This window comes from Microtus ochrogaster, chromosome 5 (assembly GCF_000317375.1).
Source record: "Microtus ochrogaster isolate Prairie Vole_2 chromosome 5, MicOch1.0, whole genome shotgun sequence".
NCBI lineage: Eukaryota > Metazoa > Chordata > Mammalia > Rodentia > Cricetidae > Microtus > Microtus ochrogaster.
Genome location: NC_022012.1, coordinates 68,266,693 through 68,288,648, shown reverse-complemented (window position 1 = coordinate 68,288,648; position 21,956 = coordinate 68,266,693). Strand labels below are relative to the sequence as shown.

General features: G+C 41.7%; 1 protein-coding gene across 1 annotated transcript in view; it reads left to right on the top strand.

The window, feature by feature from the left end:
• Positions 1–6,355: 6,355 nt before the first annotated feature.
• Aldh1a2 (aldehyde dehydrogenase 1 family member A2) overlaps positions 6,356–21,956 on the top strand; it is a 75,630-nt gene continuing 60,029 nt past the window's right edge. The window contains exon 1 of the mRNA XM_005347659.3: positions 6,356–6,711. Coding sequence (XP_005347716.1) covers positions 6,595–6,711 — 117 coding nt within the window. The 5' untranslated portion in view covers positions 6,356–6,594. The remainder of the gene's footprint in view (positions 6,712–21,956) is intronic.

Here is a 21,956-nt window from a genome sequence, read left to right as displayed (position 1 = left end):
AGAGATGGCTGCTTCTTTGCTGTGGGGAAAACACACTGGTTTCTCCTCTATTTCCTCTCTTTCTTCCTTCAGCGAAGGGTCACGTACTTGAAATAACATCATTTGGATTCAGGAAGCTGAAAGCATTACCAGTTCCCAGCATTTGCTTCTGGAAATCCCAGTTTATAGAGATGGGTTCTATCTGTGTTACCTTTACACGCACACACACACACACACACACACACACACACACCTCTCACAAGGCAGCGCTGTGGAGACAGTTGGTTCAGTCAGTGTGCTACAGTACTTGTGGCCCTGAGTTCAGTCCTCAGAACCCAGGGGAAAAGCTAGGTCTCGAGGCTCATGCTTGTGATCCACATACTGGGGAGGCAGAAACAAGGAGAAAGCAGGTACTCACCAGCCAGTCAGCCTTGCCTGATCAGTGAGTTCCTAATGAGTGACTCTATTTTTAAAAGCATGTTAAAGTAGATAGCTTCTTGAGGACCAACACCCTTGGCTGTCCTCTGGTCTCTACACTCTAGGATATACGCATGAACACACACACACACACGGGAAACGTCACAGGTGTTTTCTGTTGGACCTCATGTTGGAAACTCCTGTCTTTATCTTTTGGGCTTCATGTCTGTTCCTATAGTAATCAGAAACACAAAGAAACCCGTAGAAGGCCCTGGAGAAATCAAATGAGGGACTTTGTCTTTTCTGATGCCTCCTTTTATAGTCATTCTACATTTCTCCTGCAGCTCTCCAATGCTTTGAATATTTAATTATTGTCATTCAGACTCATTACAAATACAGGACCAGGGACATCACACAGGTTTGTGTGTGTGTGTGTGTGTGTGTGTGTGTGTGTGTGTGTGTGTGTCTTCATAGGCTAGTATTTCCAGGTTTAACAACAGTCTCTAGGGAGTCAGTTTACCTGAAGGGGAACATATGCATGACTGTAGCAAGATTCCTTGCTATTTGGTTTTGGATGTCCAAACGGGATGCTCGTGTCCTAGCCATGAATTTCTTCTGTTTTTGCCTGGTGCCTTCCACACAGAATTTATAGGTGAGAAGTGGTTAACATTCCTCCGCTGCTGCAAACACAACTAGTGGTCCTCGTATATTTTCAGTGGCCCCTCCCAGAATGCAACAGAGGACGCCAAGGGTTGGTCATTTAGTGTTGTTTCCTAGTGGTTATGAATGAGTCTCTTTCCCAAACACTACTAATGTTTGCATGAGAATCTTTTATGCCCTGAAGATCCTCAGAATTCAATGTCTGAATAAACCCAGCACTCCGGGGAGGAAGGACTTGCTGAGGATTAAAGAGTTCTACGGAAAGTGATAAGAACAAAGATGTCTATATAGAAGTGGGGGTTTTAACAGTCAAAAGCAAAATATAAACTCAGGAGCATGAAAGACCAAAAAAAGGCCCAAATTATATGCCAAGCACTTAAATTGTTAAAAACATCTATTAAAATCCTCTACCTTGGCTGCTAAGGTGGCTCAGTGGGTAAAGGCGGCTGCTGCCAAACCCAACTACCTGAGTTTGGTCCTGGAGCTCCACATGGTGGAAAAAAGGAACCAGAACAACTTTCAAAAGTTATTCTTTTGACCTTCACACACACACCATGTGCACCCACAATCCCCCCAACACAATAAAAGCAAAACCTGATGGAGTACTAGTAATAGCTGTGCCTAATCTGTGGCCCACACGGCTCTATCTTTAAATTCTCATGAGCAGGCTCGAAGCAGAACATTTTCTATGACAAATTTGACTTTCTTTTAAAAAAAATCTTTTAATAACAGTTTTTATTCTAAACCAACTTCAATCTAAAATTTGACGGAATCCCCAACATGTTTTCCTGCAAACTAATTCAAATTAAATTAAGATAGACGTCTTAGACACAACCCACAGGTTGCCCACAGTCGAACATAGTCACCTGCAGAGGGCGCTGAAGCCTTTTTCCTCAGCCCTGGCGGACTAGATTGCCTGCTGGCCTCTTCATGTTTCCCCCTGTAAAGTGCAGTTGCTGCTAAAGGGTAGCACCTGCATACTCAGATCACTCACTGTAGAGTGTACATGAAGTAGAACTGGGCCTTACAACAAACACAAATCTAGTTCCCACTTTTAAAATTGTCTCCAGGCATCCCCCAAACATGGAGGATCCCTTTTAAAAAAAATGTGGTGTGCTATGTACTGAAGCAGAGTTTTGGAGTCATAACCAGTCAGTGAGCCGCTTCCTGAAACCACGGATATCCCTTTTTGTGGAACCCAGTGACCAGAGGCCACATTAAGAAACGAGGGAGTTAATATCTAGAGAATTTTTATAGCTAATAAATGCCCCAATCTCAGCCTCTTCTGGGCATTAGGAGGAAGAGCTAATTAAATGGGTGTTTAGATGGCCAATAAAAAAAAGTTAATATCGATGTTAAATAAGTGCATTTATTTTATAGAATTTTTATAATGGGTCCAAAATACTTCATTAAACATTTTTGGGTAAAAATAGGCAAAGTTCCTTCTATAAGCGTTTGTTAATGAATTAAATGTATTTCCCTCTAAATATACTCTGCGTTAAGCTTGACAGAGTTTTCAGGAAAGATTTTAAATAAAGTGGCCAGGCACATCCCTTTGGAGATGGATGAGACCATTAGGAGACACTTAGATCTGATACGAGCTCTGAGATCATTCTGCATATAACCCAAGCCCTCTCTCCCCCTTTTTTTAATATTTCAAACAATGTGCCTCTTTCAAATCATTAGACTTAGAGACATTTAAGGAACTGATTCTATTAACCCGGATGATAGAAATGCTATAACATGTGATTTATTTTTTTGAAGATAAATTACAATGTCAGCATATCAGAAAAGGTAGGTTGTCGGCACCGTTAGTGATGGAAACGGGAAAGCCATTAGGCAGGCCATCTGACACTGGGATTGCTCCAGAACGTAGATAGGGGCTTGACTTCCTTGCTGAATGTGCAGCTACCGTGGAAACAAATGTTCCTTCCTGGAAAGGGATCTTTATGTCCCATTTGGGTTCCCTTGTTGATTTTGAAAGCATCGTTCTTAATAAATACTTGCATAGTCTTAAAAGCAGCTAAAATGCAGCCCAAATGGTTATGGTTTTATGCCTTAAAGTCGACCTTCACATAAAACCCATGCCTTGAAATTACAAGGTTGCATTCTATTTTTCAGGTGAGGAAATTTGAGGCAAGAATTTATTTTTCTCTGCTACAACTCCAGGGTATTGGCTCCACTAGGCCTAATAAATTGTTTTCACAAGGAAACAGAGCATGCTGGAGTTTGGGTTTCCTGGTCCAGGGGGGTTCAAATGAGATGTGTCCTAAACAATAAATAAGTACGGGCTGGAAAGGCAGAGAGGAAAAACACTGTACTGATGGTGGTGGTGGTGGTGGTGGTGGGGAATATGTTGTAACCAAATAAGGAGAAAAGAACAAACTTAGAAATATGAAAACTGTTTTCATAATTATAGAATCTATGGAGACAATGAGATGACAAAACAAGATAATAAAGGAAATGGAGGGAAGAATGAAAACATTGAGGAGGGGTATGGAGAGGATCTTTAAACTGAGGAATATAAGTACTGAGGGTCTACAAAATGTAGACTAAGTCAGGCAATGGTGGTACACGCCTTTAATCCCAGCACTTGGGAGGCAGAGGCAGGCAGATCTCTGTGAGTTCGAGGCAAGCCTGGTCTACAAAGCGAGCTCCAGGACAGCCAGAGTTGCACAGAGAAATCCTGTCTGGAAAAACCAAAGGGAAAAAAAAGAAAGAAAAAAATGTAGACTAAAGAAATACTATGGCTAAAATATTCTGCTTTCTGCTAAATTTGTTTCACCTTCAAGTCAAGAAGGTGGTCCAAATGTGGCCAGAATCTTGCGTTTAAGATGGGGGGGAGTTATCCCATCTTAATCATGAAGGAAACCATTTGTAGAAAACCTTGAATGTAAACATGCAGAGTGAAAGACGTGACAAGCAACAAAGCTTACCACTTCAGAGAACAAGTGTTCCTTATTCTGAGAAGGTAGGGAAGCTGCCTCCACTTGTGGAAGCGGCCAGCTATGGTCCTTTTGCTCCAAGCAGACAATAGAAATGCATTAGCTACTGTGACCCACGTTGTTTTAGGAACTAAGGAAGACAGATGGGAAACAGAGGACTCAGATCCTGTGCTGATCACCTCACTGTGTAATTACAAAGTGTCCTGGGGAAGGAGTCATGAGGGAACAATTAAACCAGCTGTCACTGAGCATGATCTGGGAGTAGCCTCCTGTACAGCCCAAGACAGAAGTCCATCTATCTGCAACAAATGTTGACAATTGTATGGTCTGTGGATACTGTTCTTTCAAACTGGAGCTAGCAAGTAAGATATGGGTCAGAAGTGGAAACTCTGGCTTGTGCTTTGAGACCACTCACTCACTATACCAGTGGTTTCTAGCACGTGACCGTCCTTCCAGACCTATTCAGCCATGGGGCCCAACACAAATTTCCTCCATTTTCTTTCTTCCTCAAAAGTTTCTGCTGGTTTCTCAGTACCTCAGCATTGAGGTCCCCACAAACATTGGCATCCCCACAACTTGGGCTTAACTGTCTTAGCAGCCTTGTTTCCTGCTCCTCTGGCTGCATCTAATGCTTCCCGAACCTTCTCCAACAGCTCTGTCCTGGTGCTTTGCACACTCTGCCTGCAGTGTGTGCCTACCTCCACCTGTGCAGGTTTCACTTCTCCAGTCACAGCCACTCAAAGGTCAGCTTCCCAGATTCTCGCCTCTGCCTGGCTGGAGCAGCAGGTCCTGCCCTTGATGCACTGTGAGAGCAGCCCTTCCTAGAGTCGGGGACGCACATATCAATAGGAACGGTTGTGAGCTTGCTGGGGAACAAGGCTCTCCCTCCATTTAGCTTCAAAGTGACCTCCCAGCACTGTGCCCTGCCTAGAAGATGGGGAAAATACCTTTGGGTGGAGGGAGGACAAGACATAGGACACACACACACACAAAAAAAATAACTGCTTATTTGCTGGTGCTTTCTCTCTCTCTCTCTCTCTCTCTTTTTTTTTTTTTTTAAAAAAACCCAAATCCTGAGATCAACCCCCACCCCACAACAAGATACAGCCTTTGGTCTCTTCTGGTGTAACGGAGGATGAACTTCTGATCCTCCTGTCTCCACGTGCCAAGTTGAATGAGTGCTGGGCCGCTGGGTTTTCAGGCATGCATCACTATCCTGGTCCTATGTGTGCTGGAAACTGAGTCCAGAATTGTGGACAAGCACTCTACCAACGGAGTTACTTCTCCACCAAGTCCTCCTTCTTCCTCAGTATCTGGTCTTCTACAGCGTAAACAAAAAGAGATTCTCACGAGCATACTCCGTTATTAAGACACAATCTTTGGCCACAGATATTCTCCGTGAACAGAAATCTCTCAACGACCCAAATTAAGGCTCCACGAAGAACTCCACTCAGGTCACCTCGGGCAGCTAATCTGAATTCTCAGAGCCTGCAACGTGTCTCACAAACCCAAGACCACAGCATTGTGTCTGTCTGCACAGCACCTAAGCACCAATCATTAGGCAGCTTTAGTTAATGAACATATTTAAAATCCATGTTTTCTGTACAAGCTAAGACATGGTTCTGAGTCAAGGGGTTCTAAAAACGACATGAGGGGAGAAAGAAACAGTTGCTCGGGAGTTTAGAATGTTCCATGGAAAAATAGGAGGAAACAAAATGGAGAATGTTTGTGAGGATTTCACGGGGATGAGGCAGAAAGTCTTTAAAAGTTCTTTCTATATGGGGCTCCAATATTAGCCCAATGATTCCCCGTAACCCTATCTGGAGTGAGCTGTCCAGCTTCTTGATTAGTACCCATCTTTTCCGCCATCTCTACTATCTAATAGGCCGCTTGTTGGAGGAGAAGGAAAGGAGATGGAAGCTCAACCTGGGGATCGGACAGGATGGCAGTTGTTACCAGACCGAAAATCCCGTGTTTCCGGGTGTGGTTGAAAGGAGAACAGAGGGACCAGGAACCATACACCCCAAGGCACTCCGGCACAGCTAGGCCGCAGGGCCGGCAGAGGGCAGCAGTTGGGCGGAGAAGCCTGGCGGGGGGCCAGCGCGGCCGGCGTTGGCTGCTCCAGAAAGTTCTCCTTGAGAGCGTGGGGCGCATCTATCACCCCACCCCGTGGCCACGCGTCCTTCGCGCTACGTGGGAGGGCTGGGTGGAGGGTTCCTCGAGTTGCTCGGTACCCGGGGGTGTGGAGGGGAGGGACAGCGGGGAATGAAGGGGCGCGGGGTTCGTTGGAACCTGAGCTCGGGCACCTCTTCACCTGGACCGTCCGGCCACTGGGCTCGTAGGGCCGCTCTCTCTGAGCCGGGTCCCGCGCGCGAGGCGGCACCACGGCCGTCGAGGCCCCCGGGGGCGCGGCGGACTTGACCGTGCGGGTGCGCGGCGCTTTGCGCCGGGCCGTATGCAAATGCGGGCCGCGGCGGGACGTCCTCATGGGCCGCACGTCCAATAAGAAGCGCGCCCCGCTTGACACCTGCCTATATACAGCGAGCGCGCCCCGGCCGCGCAGCGCCCCGCGCACACCCACCCGCGGCTGCCCATGACTTCCAGCGAGATCGCCATGCCCGGCGAGGTGAAGGCCGACCCCGCCGCGCTCATGGCCTCGCTGCAGCTCCTGCCGTCGCCCACGCCCAACCTGGAGATCAAGTACACCAAGGTAAAGCCGTCCGCGGACGCTTTCTAGAAGCTTCCCTAGGGATGTCTTCCGAGGCCGGGGCCCAGAGGTCGCCTGTCACCCCCGCGCCTCCGCGGGAACGACGATGCGGGCTTCTGAAGTCCCCCCGCGGCTCGGGGAGCGTCTCCCGGGAACCGGCCCCCATGAGGAGGCAGCGCGGGGCTCGCCGTCAGTGGCGGACGGCTGTGACGACCTCGGGGCTCACTAGGGAGGTGGGGTTTCTCAAAGCAGGTCGGGTTCTGGGGTCCCCTGGGTGTCCTTAGGGCGAGCCGAAGTCTGGTTCTGTGGTCCCTTAGATATCCCTAGGGCAGAACTAGGCTTGGCTCTGCGGTCCCTCGGGTCTCCGAGCAGGCTGGAGTCCAATTTTGTGGTCCCCCAAGTTTTCTCAGAGCAGTCGGAGTTCCGGTTTTGGGGTCCCCCGGGTCTCCTCTGCAGACCAGGGTCCGGCTTGGGAGGTGGTTCCCCAGGGTCTCCTCAGAGCACGCAGGCGTGCGGTTGTCCGGGTCCGTCAGTCTCAGAGCAAACTGGGGTTCCCCGCCAGGGTGGCTTTGCAGTCCCGCGTTGCCCCGCAGCCCTCCGGGTGTGGGCTGCGCGGCCGCGCGGGACCAGCTTCCCTCAGGACCCGGTCGCTGCAGGGGTTGTCAGGACCCGGGTCCCACAGATTTCGCGGGAACCCGGCCAAGGCACAGTAGATCGATGCCAGGATTTCTTCAGGATTTTTTAGGCAATGCACATCTTAGTAAAGGGAAAACAACTGAATTCGCACAAATTGCGAGCTCACTTTTGCACTGAGAAAAGTTCAGTTTTTTCCCCTAACGAATTCTGACGTCTTACGATTGCCAAGCAGGGATTATTTTTGTTAAACCGCATTAAAAAAGCAATACGCGCCTGATACCCGATGTAAATTGACCCCCACCCCCACCACCACACACACTTTCTCGGGGTGGGGAGAATCTGTTTTATCCATGAGGTGAAATTTGTGAAATACGTACACAAAGGGAATGTATGTTATAGCAAAGAGGCGGGCACAGCATTTAAAGCCACATTTCTTGGGAGTTCATTTGAGATTTCTCTTACTTGATTCTCATCCCTTTCTCAAACTTACACCCATTAACTTAAATGCAGCGTGCACACACAATACAGCTAATTCGTGCTCCACTGCGGGCATTAGAAGATGCACGAAATGTAGAGAACTTAAGTTAGTCGCCTCTGACACTGCAATGGTTGAAAGAGAAATGCAAAAACATCGTTTCTGAAAATTTGTTGCATTGAATTTCAAAATTAGGACTAGTAGGATTCGCATTTTTGAATGTGGATTTAGGTGGATTTAATGTACCTGTTAGCTTTTAGATGCTGTGACAAATTTTTGAAAGCCATTTTAATGAGAGGTCGTTAATGGTTATAGCCCTTTAGGCATTGTTTGCATAACAATAGTGCCAGTGTGTGGCACATCTCCCGGTTTAGGAACAAGCCAGGGAAGCATTCACATAAAAGTTTTGTTTTATGAGGGTCCCTAACCTCTTCTGCTGCGCTTTAGAGATCTTAAGAGGCAAGCTGCACACGTGATTGCCCAGGGTTTGTTTTAGACTTACTTTTGATCAGCTTATCCTAACAGACCCTGAAAGTCTGCAGTAGATATCTTTTTCAGAATTTCATTTGGAAGCTCCTCCAATTCTTTTCTCTAGCCGCCCCTCTCTTCTCTCTCTTGTTCTTCCCCAGTAGGAAGGACAACTGATTTATAGCTAATTGGAGTCTTTAATGTCGGAGTCTTTTTTAGCTCCATGAAGACTTTTATCCAGGATCCACTTTCCCACTTATTACCAAGAAAAACAATCAGAAATGAAATAATGGATTGTAACGTGATTCTTTAATTTGTGGGGAGGAGGCACCTTATTTTTGCCTTGACAAACAACCCTCGTAAATGTGAGTAACACTAATCCACAGGCGAGCTCTTTCACAAAAACGTGTAAAATCGGCTATCTGTGAGCATTCCCAGCGGCTTCTGTCCTCAGCTCTTTAGTGAGACTTCTAAATTTTCTGAGACAGGAATCACCAACAAGCCATTTTGGCTTATTTTATTTTAACAGAAAGAATAGTGACTGCTCTTTTGATAGCTTAAGATTTTTTTTCTTCAAAAGAAAAAGTTGGGAGGTCTTTTTTTAAAAAAATCACTCATGATTAAATGTGAGGAAAATATTATAAATTTCAAACAGAATAATGAACAAGGTAAACAGGCACTCCTTTAGTGCTATTATATTTGCTAGGAAAAATGTTAAAGGGTAATGTAAATTTTATTATGTCTTCTCAGGAAACAAAACATTTGCATCAAATAAAGGTACTATGAGGCAAATAGATTTATCATTCATCATTTGTCCTGTTAAACATGTCCTTATTGAATGATCTACAATATGATTTTTCTATGTGATTTGATATTATAAAACTAATAGGTGACCAACATAGCTGATCAGATTATGAAAATTTTAAAAAGTGTTCTTGGGATATTTTGCATTGTGATTCTGTATTTTCTGCAATTTTCATCATTTTATTTCTTTTAAAAGAATTTTGCACTTTTAATAAGAGAATGGGGAAAATAGTCAATATTATGGTAATGCCATTGTGTGTAAAAAGTTCTGTAAAAATGCTAGGAAAGGGAGGTTCAATCTAGAAGCACTCTGAAAGAGCCTAAGTATAGCTTTCTATTCACTTTTAAGCAATTACATTTCACTAAAAATTAAGTCTCTGGCTCCAAGTTCTAGTATCTATTTTATACAAAAGATAATGACAATAATACCTTTGGAATATGTCTATTTTCCTTTTCTCCTAATACAGGAACCTAGTCCCCAAGTTATTTTTCTTTTAGTGATCCTTACTAAGGAATATGGGTTATTGTTTGCTTACTTGTTTGTTTTTTGAGACTAATAGTCAAGAGAGGGGAATACTGGTATGAAGCGTGGCGGGCACCAGGGTAGAGCGGAAAGAATGTATGCTCCCTGTGTTCTTTGAAGACTGCCTAATAGCTAATGTGGATTCTGATTGCCTTTCGCTGTACTTTTCTCAGATTTTCTGAGTGATTCCTGTTTCATCTCTCTGAATTTTGTGTTGACGGCCATATTCTGGAAGCATACACATTGTAAAACTGAGGCTTGGCATTCTCCTAGGAACTGCTCCTGACTGTGGGACCTCTCTTCCTCTCCCTCCCTCCCTTCTCTCTCTCCCCGTTTCCAGATTCCCAGGTCTTTAAAAAGTTTTTCTTTATTCCACTCCACTTTCTGCTTTCTCTGACGGCTCCATCTTTCCTTCTAGCACCACTGGCTCCCTCTTTTCATGAACAACTGAAAAATCTCCATAACTGACAACATGCAGGGTTCTGTGTTCCCCCAGCGTTTGATGCTGTGGAGAGGCACAAGGATCCAGAAAGAGGACGTTTGTTGAGCACTGGTATGCTGCACTAGAGGAGAAAACACAAAAGGCAGCTCACTGGGAAAAATTAGAACAAATGTGCATTTGGATACCTATTGTTTATTCTTTTACTTGTTCACTTAACACCCTTTTAATAAGTGTGGTCTTTTTTCTGGGGTCAGTTCCAGCTCTGTTCAAAGGGTTTTTGAGGAACCATATCCTAACAATAGTGCAAATTGGATTATGGAACACCTGCCTTCTAGGAACTTAAAGTCTTTTTTAAAAGATTGAGTGCCAAAATGTTCTTCTCAGCGTAGCAGTAGATCAGCTGATCGATGTAATGATAATGTTTGCAGTGCTGCTTGCATTTTCCCGGGGCTTATTAAGATTTACGTGGCACTTCCATGCATGAATGCACACACACTTTAGTCCTGTGAAATCTTTTGAAGGAGAATAAAAATAGGAAAAATTGATAAGGAAGAACTTGGCCTTGAATTTTGAAAAACTGAGAATGCATTCTTTTACTCTTTACTTTTCTTATCTATGACACTTGTTTTAAAATGTAGAAAGATTAAAAATTCATTTTTATTGCTTCTAATGGAAACATGAGGAGAGTGTGAAATCCATCTACACTTAAAAGAGTTGCCTTTATAACTTTTCTCAAGATGCATTTTTATTTTATATGTATCCTTGAGTATTCGTATGTGTACTACATGTATGCAGGTGTTCAAAGAGGCCAGGTAAGGGTGTCAGATCTTCGGAAGCTGGTGTTGTGAGCCACTTGTTTGGGTGCTGGGAACCAAACCCAGGTCCTCTGCAAAAACAGCAAGTGCTTTTAAAACCACTGAGTTGTATCTCCAGTGCTACCTTTATAATTTTTGATTCCTTGACTTTAATTTACTATCTGTTATTTTTCTTGTTCTTGGTCATGATTCTTGCCTTTTCTGGACCTTGGATCTTGCCATCGTGGATCTCATTCTAAGTTTTCATTCCAAATATTTATCCTGTTTTGATGATAAATTATCCATCTAGATGTCTGTTTATAGAGGACTTCTAGTTCTTTTTGTCTTGCTTTTTGTTGTTTGTTTGTTTACCTTTTCAGAGTCTGGGGAGATGGCTCAGCCAATAGAGTACTGGCCTGCAAGCCTGAGGACCTACAATGCTGTCTTTAGCACTCATAAAAAGCTTGGTGGGACAGCTGGGAATATGGAGATGGGAGTCCTGGGGCTAGTGAGCATGCTAGTCTGCCTGAGTTGGAGAGCTCCTTGTTCAGTGAGACTTTGCTTTACAAGATAACTGGGAAAGTAGTCAAGAAGGGTACCTGACACCCCCTCCATACCCAAACACACAGTAAAATAATACTTTTTAGAGATAGCAATACAGCTTTTTGATGCTTTTATCAAACAAAGAGTAGCTATCATGGGATTGGATTGGATAATCCTCCTTAGGCCCTGTTCCAGTGCTTTCTGCTACAGGTACCGGGGTTACCACGTGGAACCATCATATGCTGAATGATGAACAATCTTTTCTATTTCAGTATAGACTTGGGAACCTGCCCTGTGAGGTCTAACTTCAGTATAGCCAAGCTTAAGAAAAGCCAGGCATATAGAGTTGGTTGTTTATCTTTTTCATTAGTGAAACTGGATGATCCAACCATGACCAAGCCAGTAAGTATTTCAAGTCTTAGCACATGGTTCCCAGTTCTGAGTCTTTCTCAGTGGAATAATGAGATGCATATACTGATACGTGGTTTTGTGTTTTGTGCTATTTTACTAACAGTTTATTGTGGTCCACAGACTATACACAGCCCACCTGGTTTTGTAAATAAAGTTTTATTGCAGCACAGCTCTGCCTGTTCAGTAACACATTGTCTGTGGTTTCATTGCAGTGTCAGAAGCTGAGTCCTTATAGCAGAGACCATACGGCCCACATTTTGGAAAAAGTTTACAAGCTCTTGACATGGAAAGAGAAGGGCTTTGAGTTAAAATAGGTTTTTGTTCAAAGACTGGCTAGGCATGCATTTGTTGACTACCTGGACAGCTAGCGTAAGCATGTGGTGCCAGGTGCAGTGCCAGGTCTTGGAGAGTCCGTAGTCAAGAGTACATATAGTGTCTTCTCTCAATGAGTTTTTCTTTCTTTCTTTCTTCCTTCCTTCCTTCCTTCCTTTCTTTCTTTCTTTCTTTCTTTCTTTCTTTCTTTCTTTCTTTCTTTCTTTTAAACTGAGTTTCAATTTTTACATTGATCAAAATTGAAATAGTAGTACCTGCTTCTCAGGGCTCACAGGACTAAACAAGAAAGTACCTATGCTGACAATAAGCCAGTGAAATGTGTTTTTGTAGATATAATGATTTCACTTGGATCATAATTACATTTGTAGTTCCAAATTGAAGGTTGCCAAATTTAAGAAAGATCAGAATTGAATGATTATTTGTACGCTATGTGCTTCACTAAAAAAGACTCTCTGGGTGTTTCCTCAGGTGTCTTATATTTATCAAAAAGTCACTAAATTAATTTCCAAGCTAGTATTTCAATAGCAAATTCTTTATCTGATACATGAGTCAAGGTGTAACATTAATAGATTGCATGCAATATGCTCAATTGGCTGAACATAAATGCTGAGTTAGGAATACTTTTAAAATAGTTTGAACGAAGATGTAACCAGATCTCAGAAGTTAGTTATCTTTTGGCAATGGAAAAATGTCTTTGATTTATGTAATCTGAAACTTTAGAAACCTTCATTGGCTTTGACTATCCAAGATAATGCATGAATTTGGAGGCAGAGGACAGTCACCTTCCAGAAAGTAAAAGCATTTGCCAGTGACTAATTGACAGCCTTCCTAGCCTCTTATTAATTTCTTTATTTATGATGTCAGGTAATTTGAAACCCTTCGTTTCCTGTCAAACACGAATCTAATGCCTATAGACCTGATTGCTGTTATGTCACCTTGGCTAATTTTTAATTGCCTTTCAGACATTCTCAAAACCCTACTCCATGTAACCTTTCAAATATATTAAAGTTTCCAAATTGTGAAATTCTTATCTGTGGTATTTATTACTTGTCTTGCTTTAATATTGAGTCATATTTCAATTGTTTCCCTTTAAAATATGAACATTCCTAGTAGGCGAGCTCTCTGCCAGAAAACTACTAGAATCTGAACTCTTACTAGTGTATTTACAGTAAGCCTATGTTTGAAAACACTTTCAGGCTTTGGAAAAGCCTGTAGGAATAATAACTGGGTGTTTGCTGCATCCTGACTTCTGCTGGACCCTTTATGCTTGCTTCCCTGGGACTATACCTGGGAGTTAATTGCCTTCCTTGTAGTGTGGTTAAAAATTAGAATGTCTTGGGGTAACCATGCTCATTTTTATTCTAGAAAGAAGCCTTCCTGTTACAACAGTTGGGCGCTGGAGCCTCAAGTAGTCATCTCTTCACTTCCTTACCTGTTCACTATGTGACTTTTGGAGAATCAAAGTAGAAGTGTCTTCACTGCTAGATCTCCAGAAAGATACAGTTTGCTGTCCAGATGAAACAGCGAGCATTTTCCTCTTATTTATAAGAATTTAGATGAACATGAATATGAAAATTCCTCCTAATACTGTTTCTTATTTTTTTTTTGTCAGGGTTTCTCTGTAGCTTTGGAGCCTGTCCTGGAACTAGCTTTTGTAGACCAGGCTGGCCTTGAACTCACAGAGATCCGCCTGCCTCTGCCTCCCTAGTGCGGGGGTTAAAGGTGTGTGCCACCGCTGCTCAGCCTAATACTGATTATTAAAGATGAGAGAGCAATTCAAAATAGATTATATTTGTATATTTAACCATAACTTTTATTCATCCAGCCTAAGTCTGCTTATTTCAACTCTGAGACTTCAAGCCCTTTGCTTCATGCCATTTCTAAGTTTTCCTGAAGATTAAACCAAGACAAAGTTTTGTAGGTGACAAGTCCCTTCCTACATAGAGAACTACCTCCAAGAAGTAAGTCTGGCAAGATATTATGAATTTAACAAATTCATTTATAGACAAAAATAATCTTTTTCTTCAGCCACCAGTCCCTATACCAAATCTATAGACTGGGCATGATGATGGAAAAGGTCAGGGTAAGAGGATGCAGTAGCAAGGCTTCAGCTGGGAAAATGATACTAGGTAGTGCCTGTGTGCATTCATGGGGACAACCGGAGGCCTCCTTTCCATAGGGGCAAAGTTTGGACTTCCTCAGCATATCCTTGGTTGTGGGAGAGCAAGAATCAATACAAAACTTTGATTTCATTCTCTCCAACTCTGAACTGAGCAAATACTGTAGAGTCTCATATCTAGGATAACAATGTAACTTAGAAGAGAGGCTATTTTCTTTTTTAATTTTAGATTTGTTTATTTGACGTGTGTAAATGTTTTGCTTGGCTATATGTCTGTGTACCATGTGCATGTCTGGTACCCAAGAAGGTCAAAGAAGGTGATAGAATTCTCTAGATTTAGAGTTATGGATGGTTGTGGTTGATGAAAATTAAACCCAGGTCTTCTGCAAGAAAATATGCTCTTAACTGCTGGGCCATCTTTCTAGCTCCAGAGAAAGCTATCTAATTGTATTACCTAGGGCCAATTTTATTTTTAACTGTAGCCAGAATTATCCTTTCCCTCACCTAACATTGCTCATTTGTTGATTAATTCAGCATATGTTAAGGTTTCTTTTGTACAGAGCATTGGTAGTCACTGTCTGGCACAAAATGACACATAGATGTGGTCAGCACGGGAAGACCCTGAAGAGAATCCCTGCTCAGCCACTGAGTGAGGGTGCGCGCTAGTGACTTCCATGCAGATGACAGGATGAAAGTGGATCAAGTGCTTGGGGAGTCAGAAGTAAGGAGACTTTTCAGGCTTGCTCAACAGTTACTGTAGTTAGATACATTCAAGAGGAATCAATTACATAGAAAAGTATAGGTGGTAACACAAGTATGTGTGTATATGAATATGATAACAGTTCACAACACAGATCATTTCCTCCCCAGCTCAAGTTGAAGCTCCCTCTATTAGAAAATTTGTTTAACGTGCCTAACCTATCTGACATCATAGCTTAGCAACAGTGTACTGTAGAGGAAGAGTTGTGCACCCAACCTGTGACTTCTAGAGCTGCCACTGCCATCCATAATCACCCAAGGGTATTGTTTCACATCTTCCCTGCCTGGGAAAAGAGCAACATTTAAAGGGTAGTTTCTGCTGAATGCATATTGCTTTTCCGCATAAAACTGAAAACTTAGAGTGAGGTCCGCATGAGTTGGAGACCATCTGCAATTACTAAGTCGTAAAGAGTTGCACTGAGACCCTTCTGCAAGCTCCTTCCCTCCCCTTTGTCCTCAAAGGCATCAATCTTTATCTTATCCATACACATAGACACACCCATAAATAGTGTGTTGTTGTTTTCTGTGATACAATATTTTGTATAAGTGGCATTATGCTGTATATATCTTATGATATATTTTGCTTTGCTTAACATCATATTTCCAAGGTTCACCTGTATTGTCAGGTATACCTACAACTTATTCATTGTCATGATTTTATATTGTTTCATACTTTGTCTATATCCTAATTTTTAATTTATTCAACTGTTGACATTTAAAATATTTTCAATATTTTGTGATAAAAATGATGTGGCGAGCAGTCTTCAGCATGTCTCCTTATATAACTAATGAGAGAGCTTCTAGAATATATGTATACAAGAGATTTGCTGGCTCATGACTGTTCAAACAGTTCAATTGGAAATGCCAGGTCTCTAACGTGATTATGTAAGTTTCCAGCTCCACTATCTGTCGTCTACCAGATTCCCCAGTGCTCTATATCCTTGCCTGTGCTTGGGTTCTGATACTTGCCAGACTTGGCAACTCTGTATGGAGAGAGTGATATCTCACTGCAGTTGTGATTGGCACTTTCTTGATTTCTTGTGAGATGAAGATTCTTATATACTCACTTGCTATTTGGTTTGTCTCTTATGTAAACTGGCTAGGATTTTTGCTCATTTTTCCATGTATATGTGCTATTATTGATTTATAATATTTATTAATATTCAGGAATGCAATCCTTTGTCAGATATATAATCTGCAAACATTTTCTTGCTGATTGTATTCTTTCTCTCCATCTTTTTCCTCTAATTATCATTAAGTTTTAATTGCAAATGAAGAAATTTTGTTTCTTGACTAAGAAATACATTGTAATTTCAAGTGTTTTGACTTTTTCCTTTTATTTTTTTTTCTTTCTTTCTGGTTTTTTGAGACAGGATTTCTCTGTATAGCTTTGGACCCTGTCTTGGAACTAGCTCTGTGTACCAAGCTGGACTCAAACTCACAGAAATCCACCTGCTTCTTCTTCCTCCTGAGTACTGTGATTAAAGGCATGCGCCACCACCTCCAGGCATTTTGAGGTGTTTTTATATTGCTCTGAAAGTTTTGCTTTATTATTGAAATTTTTGATTTTTGTATTCATGTCTTAATCTCCTTGGATTTGGTGTATGGTTTATGTGCAAGGACACATAAATATGAAAGACAAATGAAATAGTGTATGGAAAGTCAGATATATTAATGGGCACATTGTTTTGTTTTTTTAATTTTGTTCTGTGTAATTTTGTAATAAAATTAGGAGGTCTGGAATGTGTGGTCTCCAAGTCTGGTCTTCTCTATTGTGGAGCTGTAAGAAGTTGATGGTCACTTTTAAAGACATTGGTTTCCCTAAACTAAGAGCCTACTTCTAAGTGAACTTATTTTAAAACCCCGAGACACTGATGATTACAATTCACTCATGCCAGAATTGAATTCTCCTTGCCTTCCGACATTACTTATAGCTGTAAGTGTTAGATGTCAGCCATTATTGTACTCACACTAGAGGACTTGCATGCTTTCTCTCTTCTGTGAGTACACGCACACACACACACACACACACACACACACACACACACACACACACACACCACTCATTTTTGAAAGGCCATGGTAAATAAAGCAAGTTTTTAATTATAAGCTGCTTGTTTATACATTTTGGAGAAAGCATGTATGGGTGACAATATGAAAAATAATGTCTAGTTCAAAGTTCTTAAAAAAAACAAAACCTAATTCAGGGGCCAAAGGGATGGCTCAGTGATTAAGAATACTATTTGCTCTTCCAGAGAGTGTGAGTTTAATTCCTAGCACCCACATGACAGCTCAAAACCATCTGTAACTACAATTTCAGGAGATCTGATTCCCTCTTCTAAGCTCTTTGGGCAGTCATGCATGTGGTACACAGACATATATTCAGGCAAACACTCACATACATGAAATAAATAAAATCTCAGAAACAAAAACCCAACTAATTTGGTACAGTATTTTATCCTGCCTGTGTAAAATTTTGAATTATTTCTTAGCATCAGAGTTGAAAATAAATCATAGTTTATTCAAATAAACCATTTGAGTATACTGTAACTCGTCTTAAAAGTCAAAACTGGTGCTCCACATTTCCCTCTGTGTTTGGATTCTGTAGGCAATAGGATGCATGCAGCTGTGCCTATGATTGCAAAGACTGTTATTAGATTCTCTGACCATGACATAGAGTCCAGACCCTCTGGGTGTAGTGCCTTGTAACACCTAACCAAGTTGACCTCACAATGTATTTTTCTATAGTGAACTTGTGTTGTCTATGAGCCCATATTACTTATTTGTATTTCTTTAAAACTGTACAACTTTTGTGTTAGAGATTATACTTTTTCTGTATAATTATATCACTAAATTGCAAGCTCTTATATATCAAAAGCGTTGAGCTCCATGTTAGCAGTGTAGATGCATTGGAAATGTTTGCTGACTGAATGGCTGCTGTATAATTATTATTAATAGCTGCTGATGTGTATATGAGTATATTTAATTCTTATGGCAATCCTACAAGTGAGAATATTGAGCATATTTAAATTAAATATCTTTTCGTGGTCGACCACTATAGCAGGTAACAATGCCAGCATGCTGTTCTCTTCTTTGCTGTTGGTAACAGCAAGAAACACACAAGAACTCTAAGAAAACAATACAGTTTGAACCATCAGCTCTACTTACTTTTAACAGTACATTTTAAACCCAGCTCTTTGGCTACAAATACCAAACCTCCAGTTGATCAGTATTTTCTGTAGCCACTAGTAGCAACAGTTGGAATGGCTAAAGAGAAAAGACCAAGCAAAGGAGTAAACGGAGACAATCTGACACGATATGAACCACCTGGGTAGGTGTGATTCTGCAGGTGATGGTAAAGCAGAGGTGTCTGGGGATTCTCACAGGCTGGGCCTCACACATTGCCCTGAACAACACCTGTCTGCTTGCTTCTTTTTCATTTAAAAGATGCTCTCTTTGTTATGGTCATGATGAGCCCTTGGCAATGAGGATGTGTGCTCTGAGGCTGCTGAATGTTCACATGTATTTCACAGTCTTTTTTTGGCCCCGCCCCCCCCAGCCGATTATTTTGTATAATTTTATTCTTACCTCTGTGGAGAATTACCTTCCAGAAGAGTTGGGTGGAGATGTTCCCTCTGACTGGCTAGGAGGGCTAACTCCTGTCAGGTTTCATGGTTACTACATGGATCTGAGCATGAGCACAGAGCAGAGCAATCCAGGCAGTAGTCAAAGCTTCTTAAGTCGCGTCAGTGATAGAAGGAGGAGGTGCCTACGTTTTTATTGGAAATGGCTCAAAAATCCTGAGCAAAGAAATGTTGACTGTTAGTTGTCTCCTTTGGTGTGATCTTAGAGCATTTAAATTTCTGTCTCCACTTTCAGAGAGGAATCTTTCCTTCTTCACATCGCCATAGGCCTGCCGCTCCTCATTCTTTCCATCTCCTGTTCTTCTTACCTGTGCCTCAAGGAGTTTCTCTTAGAGCAGACCTCTGATGATGGGCAACCCTGGTTAGACTCATTTACCTGTTTTCATAAAATGGCTGGTTGGGCTGGGCAACCTTTGTGGCTCTCTCTTCCAGCTGTTGACCTAAATGGCCTTTAGGGAAACCAGAAGCAATGAACCTGGGATAGCCACATTTGACTTCTATGAGCTCTCTTGAGAATTTAGTAATTACTTAATGGATTGAATTGGTGATATATACTATTCCAGATAACAGCCTGGGTTGCATTAAATTAACCTTTGCAAATGGGTATTTATTGGTGTACTCTTAAAGGACTACATGTGTTGGCAGTAATTGGTCTTCCACGTTTCTCTATGCTGATAGGTGTTTGTACCGAGTGAAATTTTTCTCAGATTAGAACCTGGGTGGTAGTTTTAGCCATTTAGTGATGTGTGTCATTGTGTTTGGCACACTGAGCATAAATCCTGTCTTGTAAACAGCAGGGAGACTAATGAGGTTTGCCCATATTCGGGTGTCATTACCAGGAATTCCAACAGAGAAAAAGAGAAGGCTTAGAAAAGAAGTACAGAACCAGGATTTGGGGGGCCTTGATAATCTGCTTTAAGGAGGGAGATCATTGTTCAGAATTTACTGTAGATGTCTGTACACAAATATGGGCAAGGAAAACAAATGTTTTGCCTTTAATGAGCATTTACAAAGTCACTGGCTTCGCTTTCCAGGAAGATGGTGTGGTCTGATTTGTGTTTCTCTTGTGAGTGTCTTAAGAGAAAGACCTGTGAATAATGTGTGGCTGTGGGGTGTGCTTTTTGCTTGCTGGGAACCTTATAATTTCAGTCAACTAAAATTTCATATCAATTTTAAATTTACAACCTTTGGAGTTTCTGCATTTTTGTAGTAACAAATACACATAGCTTCGGAGCACACCAAATCTCATGCAAGAAGCCTCCCAAAAGGCAATATTTGAGATTTACTTCTAAAATTTATCTCTTACTTCTATTAAGTGATGTATATGTTTGGTGCTGTTACACCAAGGAGTATAATTATTGCTTATGCTTACACTAGTTTTTTTCTGGACTTGAACTTTCCTGTTTTGAAATTAATTAGTATTTTTATTTAAAACGCTTTTCCACCTAAAGCATTTTCCCCTCCCCCAACTCCTCCCAGATCCTTTCTACCGCCCAATTTCATGTTCTTTCTCAAAAAAAAAGGAAAGAAAATAAAAATCAGACAAATAAATTAAAAAAAGACAAGAACCACTAAGACAAAAAAAATTACCAAAACAAAACAAAAAGTGTTCCCAAAACAAGGAGTCCATTTTGTGTTGTTCAGCTGCTCCTGGGCATGTTGGAGTGTGGTTTATATACCTAGTAACACTCCATATGAGAAAACTGATTTTCCTAAGACCACATGTCATGGTTGCTTTGCTATATTTTGTAGCCCAATTTTTGGTATTTGAATGAACTAGTTAATGAGCACACTATAGAAAATGAAATTGCTTCTCTTGTTTGTGGGGTCACTAATTGGTATAATGGCAACTAGAAAGTGAGTGCTAAGGTATCGTTTTGAAATAACCATCTTTTATGCATTTCTTCTCAAGAGGAAACACTCATCCCGGGATAGGAAACTCCTTTAGTCCCACCGACTTGCACAGTCCTTTGAAGTAGACCCTCTCACTGAGGGCACACACAAAGCAGTGAACGAGGCAGTGGGTGAGACATTCGAGGACGGGGATCTGCCTCTAAGGTGTGCATATTTAGTGAGTCCTCATATAACATACATTTATTCAACTAATGAATGAGCAAAATCATTTGATTGCTTGTTGAATTAGGTCCTGGAAACAGGAAGATGCTTTGTGATCCTGGATGACAATTTCCGAGACATTATTTTATTGCTATAAAATAAGGAGACAGAATGAGATGCATATTTATGTATTTATATAAATAACTAGAAGAACCATTTTTCCTTCCTATCTTGATGCTTTAAGACTCCCCACTCTCCAAGACCCAGAACCTGGGGTTAAGAGAACAGGAAGGACAATACTGAACCTGTTCACACTTAATTATCTTTCTGGGGCCAATTTTGGGATGCTTTTGTTAAGAATACTTTCCCAAAGGTGTAGTGGTGATTACCAAAGAGTGCTCACAAAACCTCTGTTAATGATTCTCCTGTACTGAGTGCTTGCAGTGCAGTAAAGTTCACTGAGTAAGAATTAGTTTGGGATTCTCATGGTTTTTGTTTTTTTGGGTGTTTTTTTTTTTTAGTATATTGAAAGATAATATTTTGCTATGTAAAAAAGAGATCTTTATATAAAAATATGCCCAGCAGAAATCCTGTTTCATGTCTGCTAGGTTTACAGCCCTCGAAATTAGAGCAGTGGCTGCTGTGATTATTCCTTCAGATAGCCAGGAAAGGTTTGCGGCCACTTCTTTAAGCTGTTGCAGCAGCTTTTCTGCCAGGCTGAGTTCCTGAAAGCCACAGAGGGCCCAGAAACTCTGAGGTGAGAAACCTTGTCAGAAGCTCACCGCTTTTCACACAGTCTAATAGAGACTTAGCACTTGGCAGGTCAGTGCCACTGCGATTTGTCTCTGACCTAAGAGTTCTGGAGTTCTTCACATCAAAACCACATCTTGCTGAGCTGAGATCAAACGCAGGAAGGTAAGGGCCCTGTCAGTGATTTATCATGCCAGGGAGAGTGCTCAGGCCAGATGGGGCCACTGGGAGTGAAGCTGACATTCCAGCTGCTTCTCATACAGGAGTATCATGTAGTTAGGACTAGTTTTTTTGGAAGAGGATTGCATGTCAAGTGGCAGCTTTCAGTGGTATTTCGTAGGAAGTCCTATGGCCAACATGGGCTTATCTCACAATCAACTACTCACTTTTTAACCTTTAAATGATAATTAGCAATTTCTTGACCAAATAAACATTTGGTTTTCTTTCTTCCTCTGTCCTCCCTTTCTTCCTCCCTCCTTTTCTTCCTTCCTT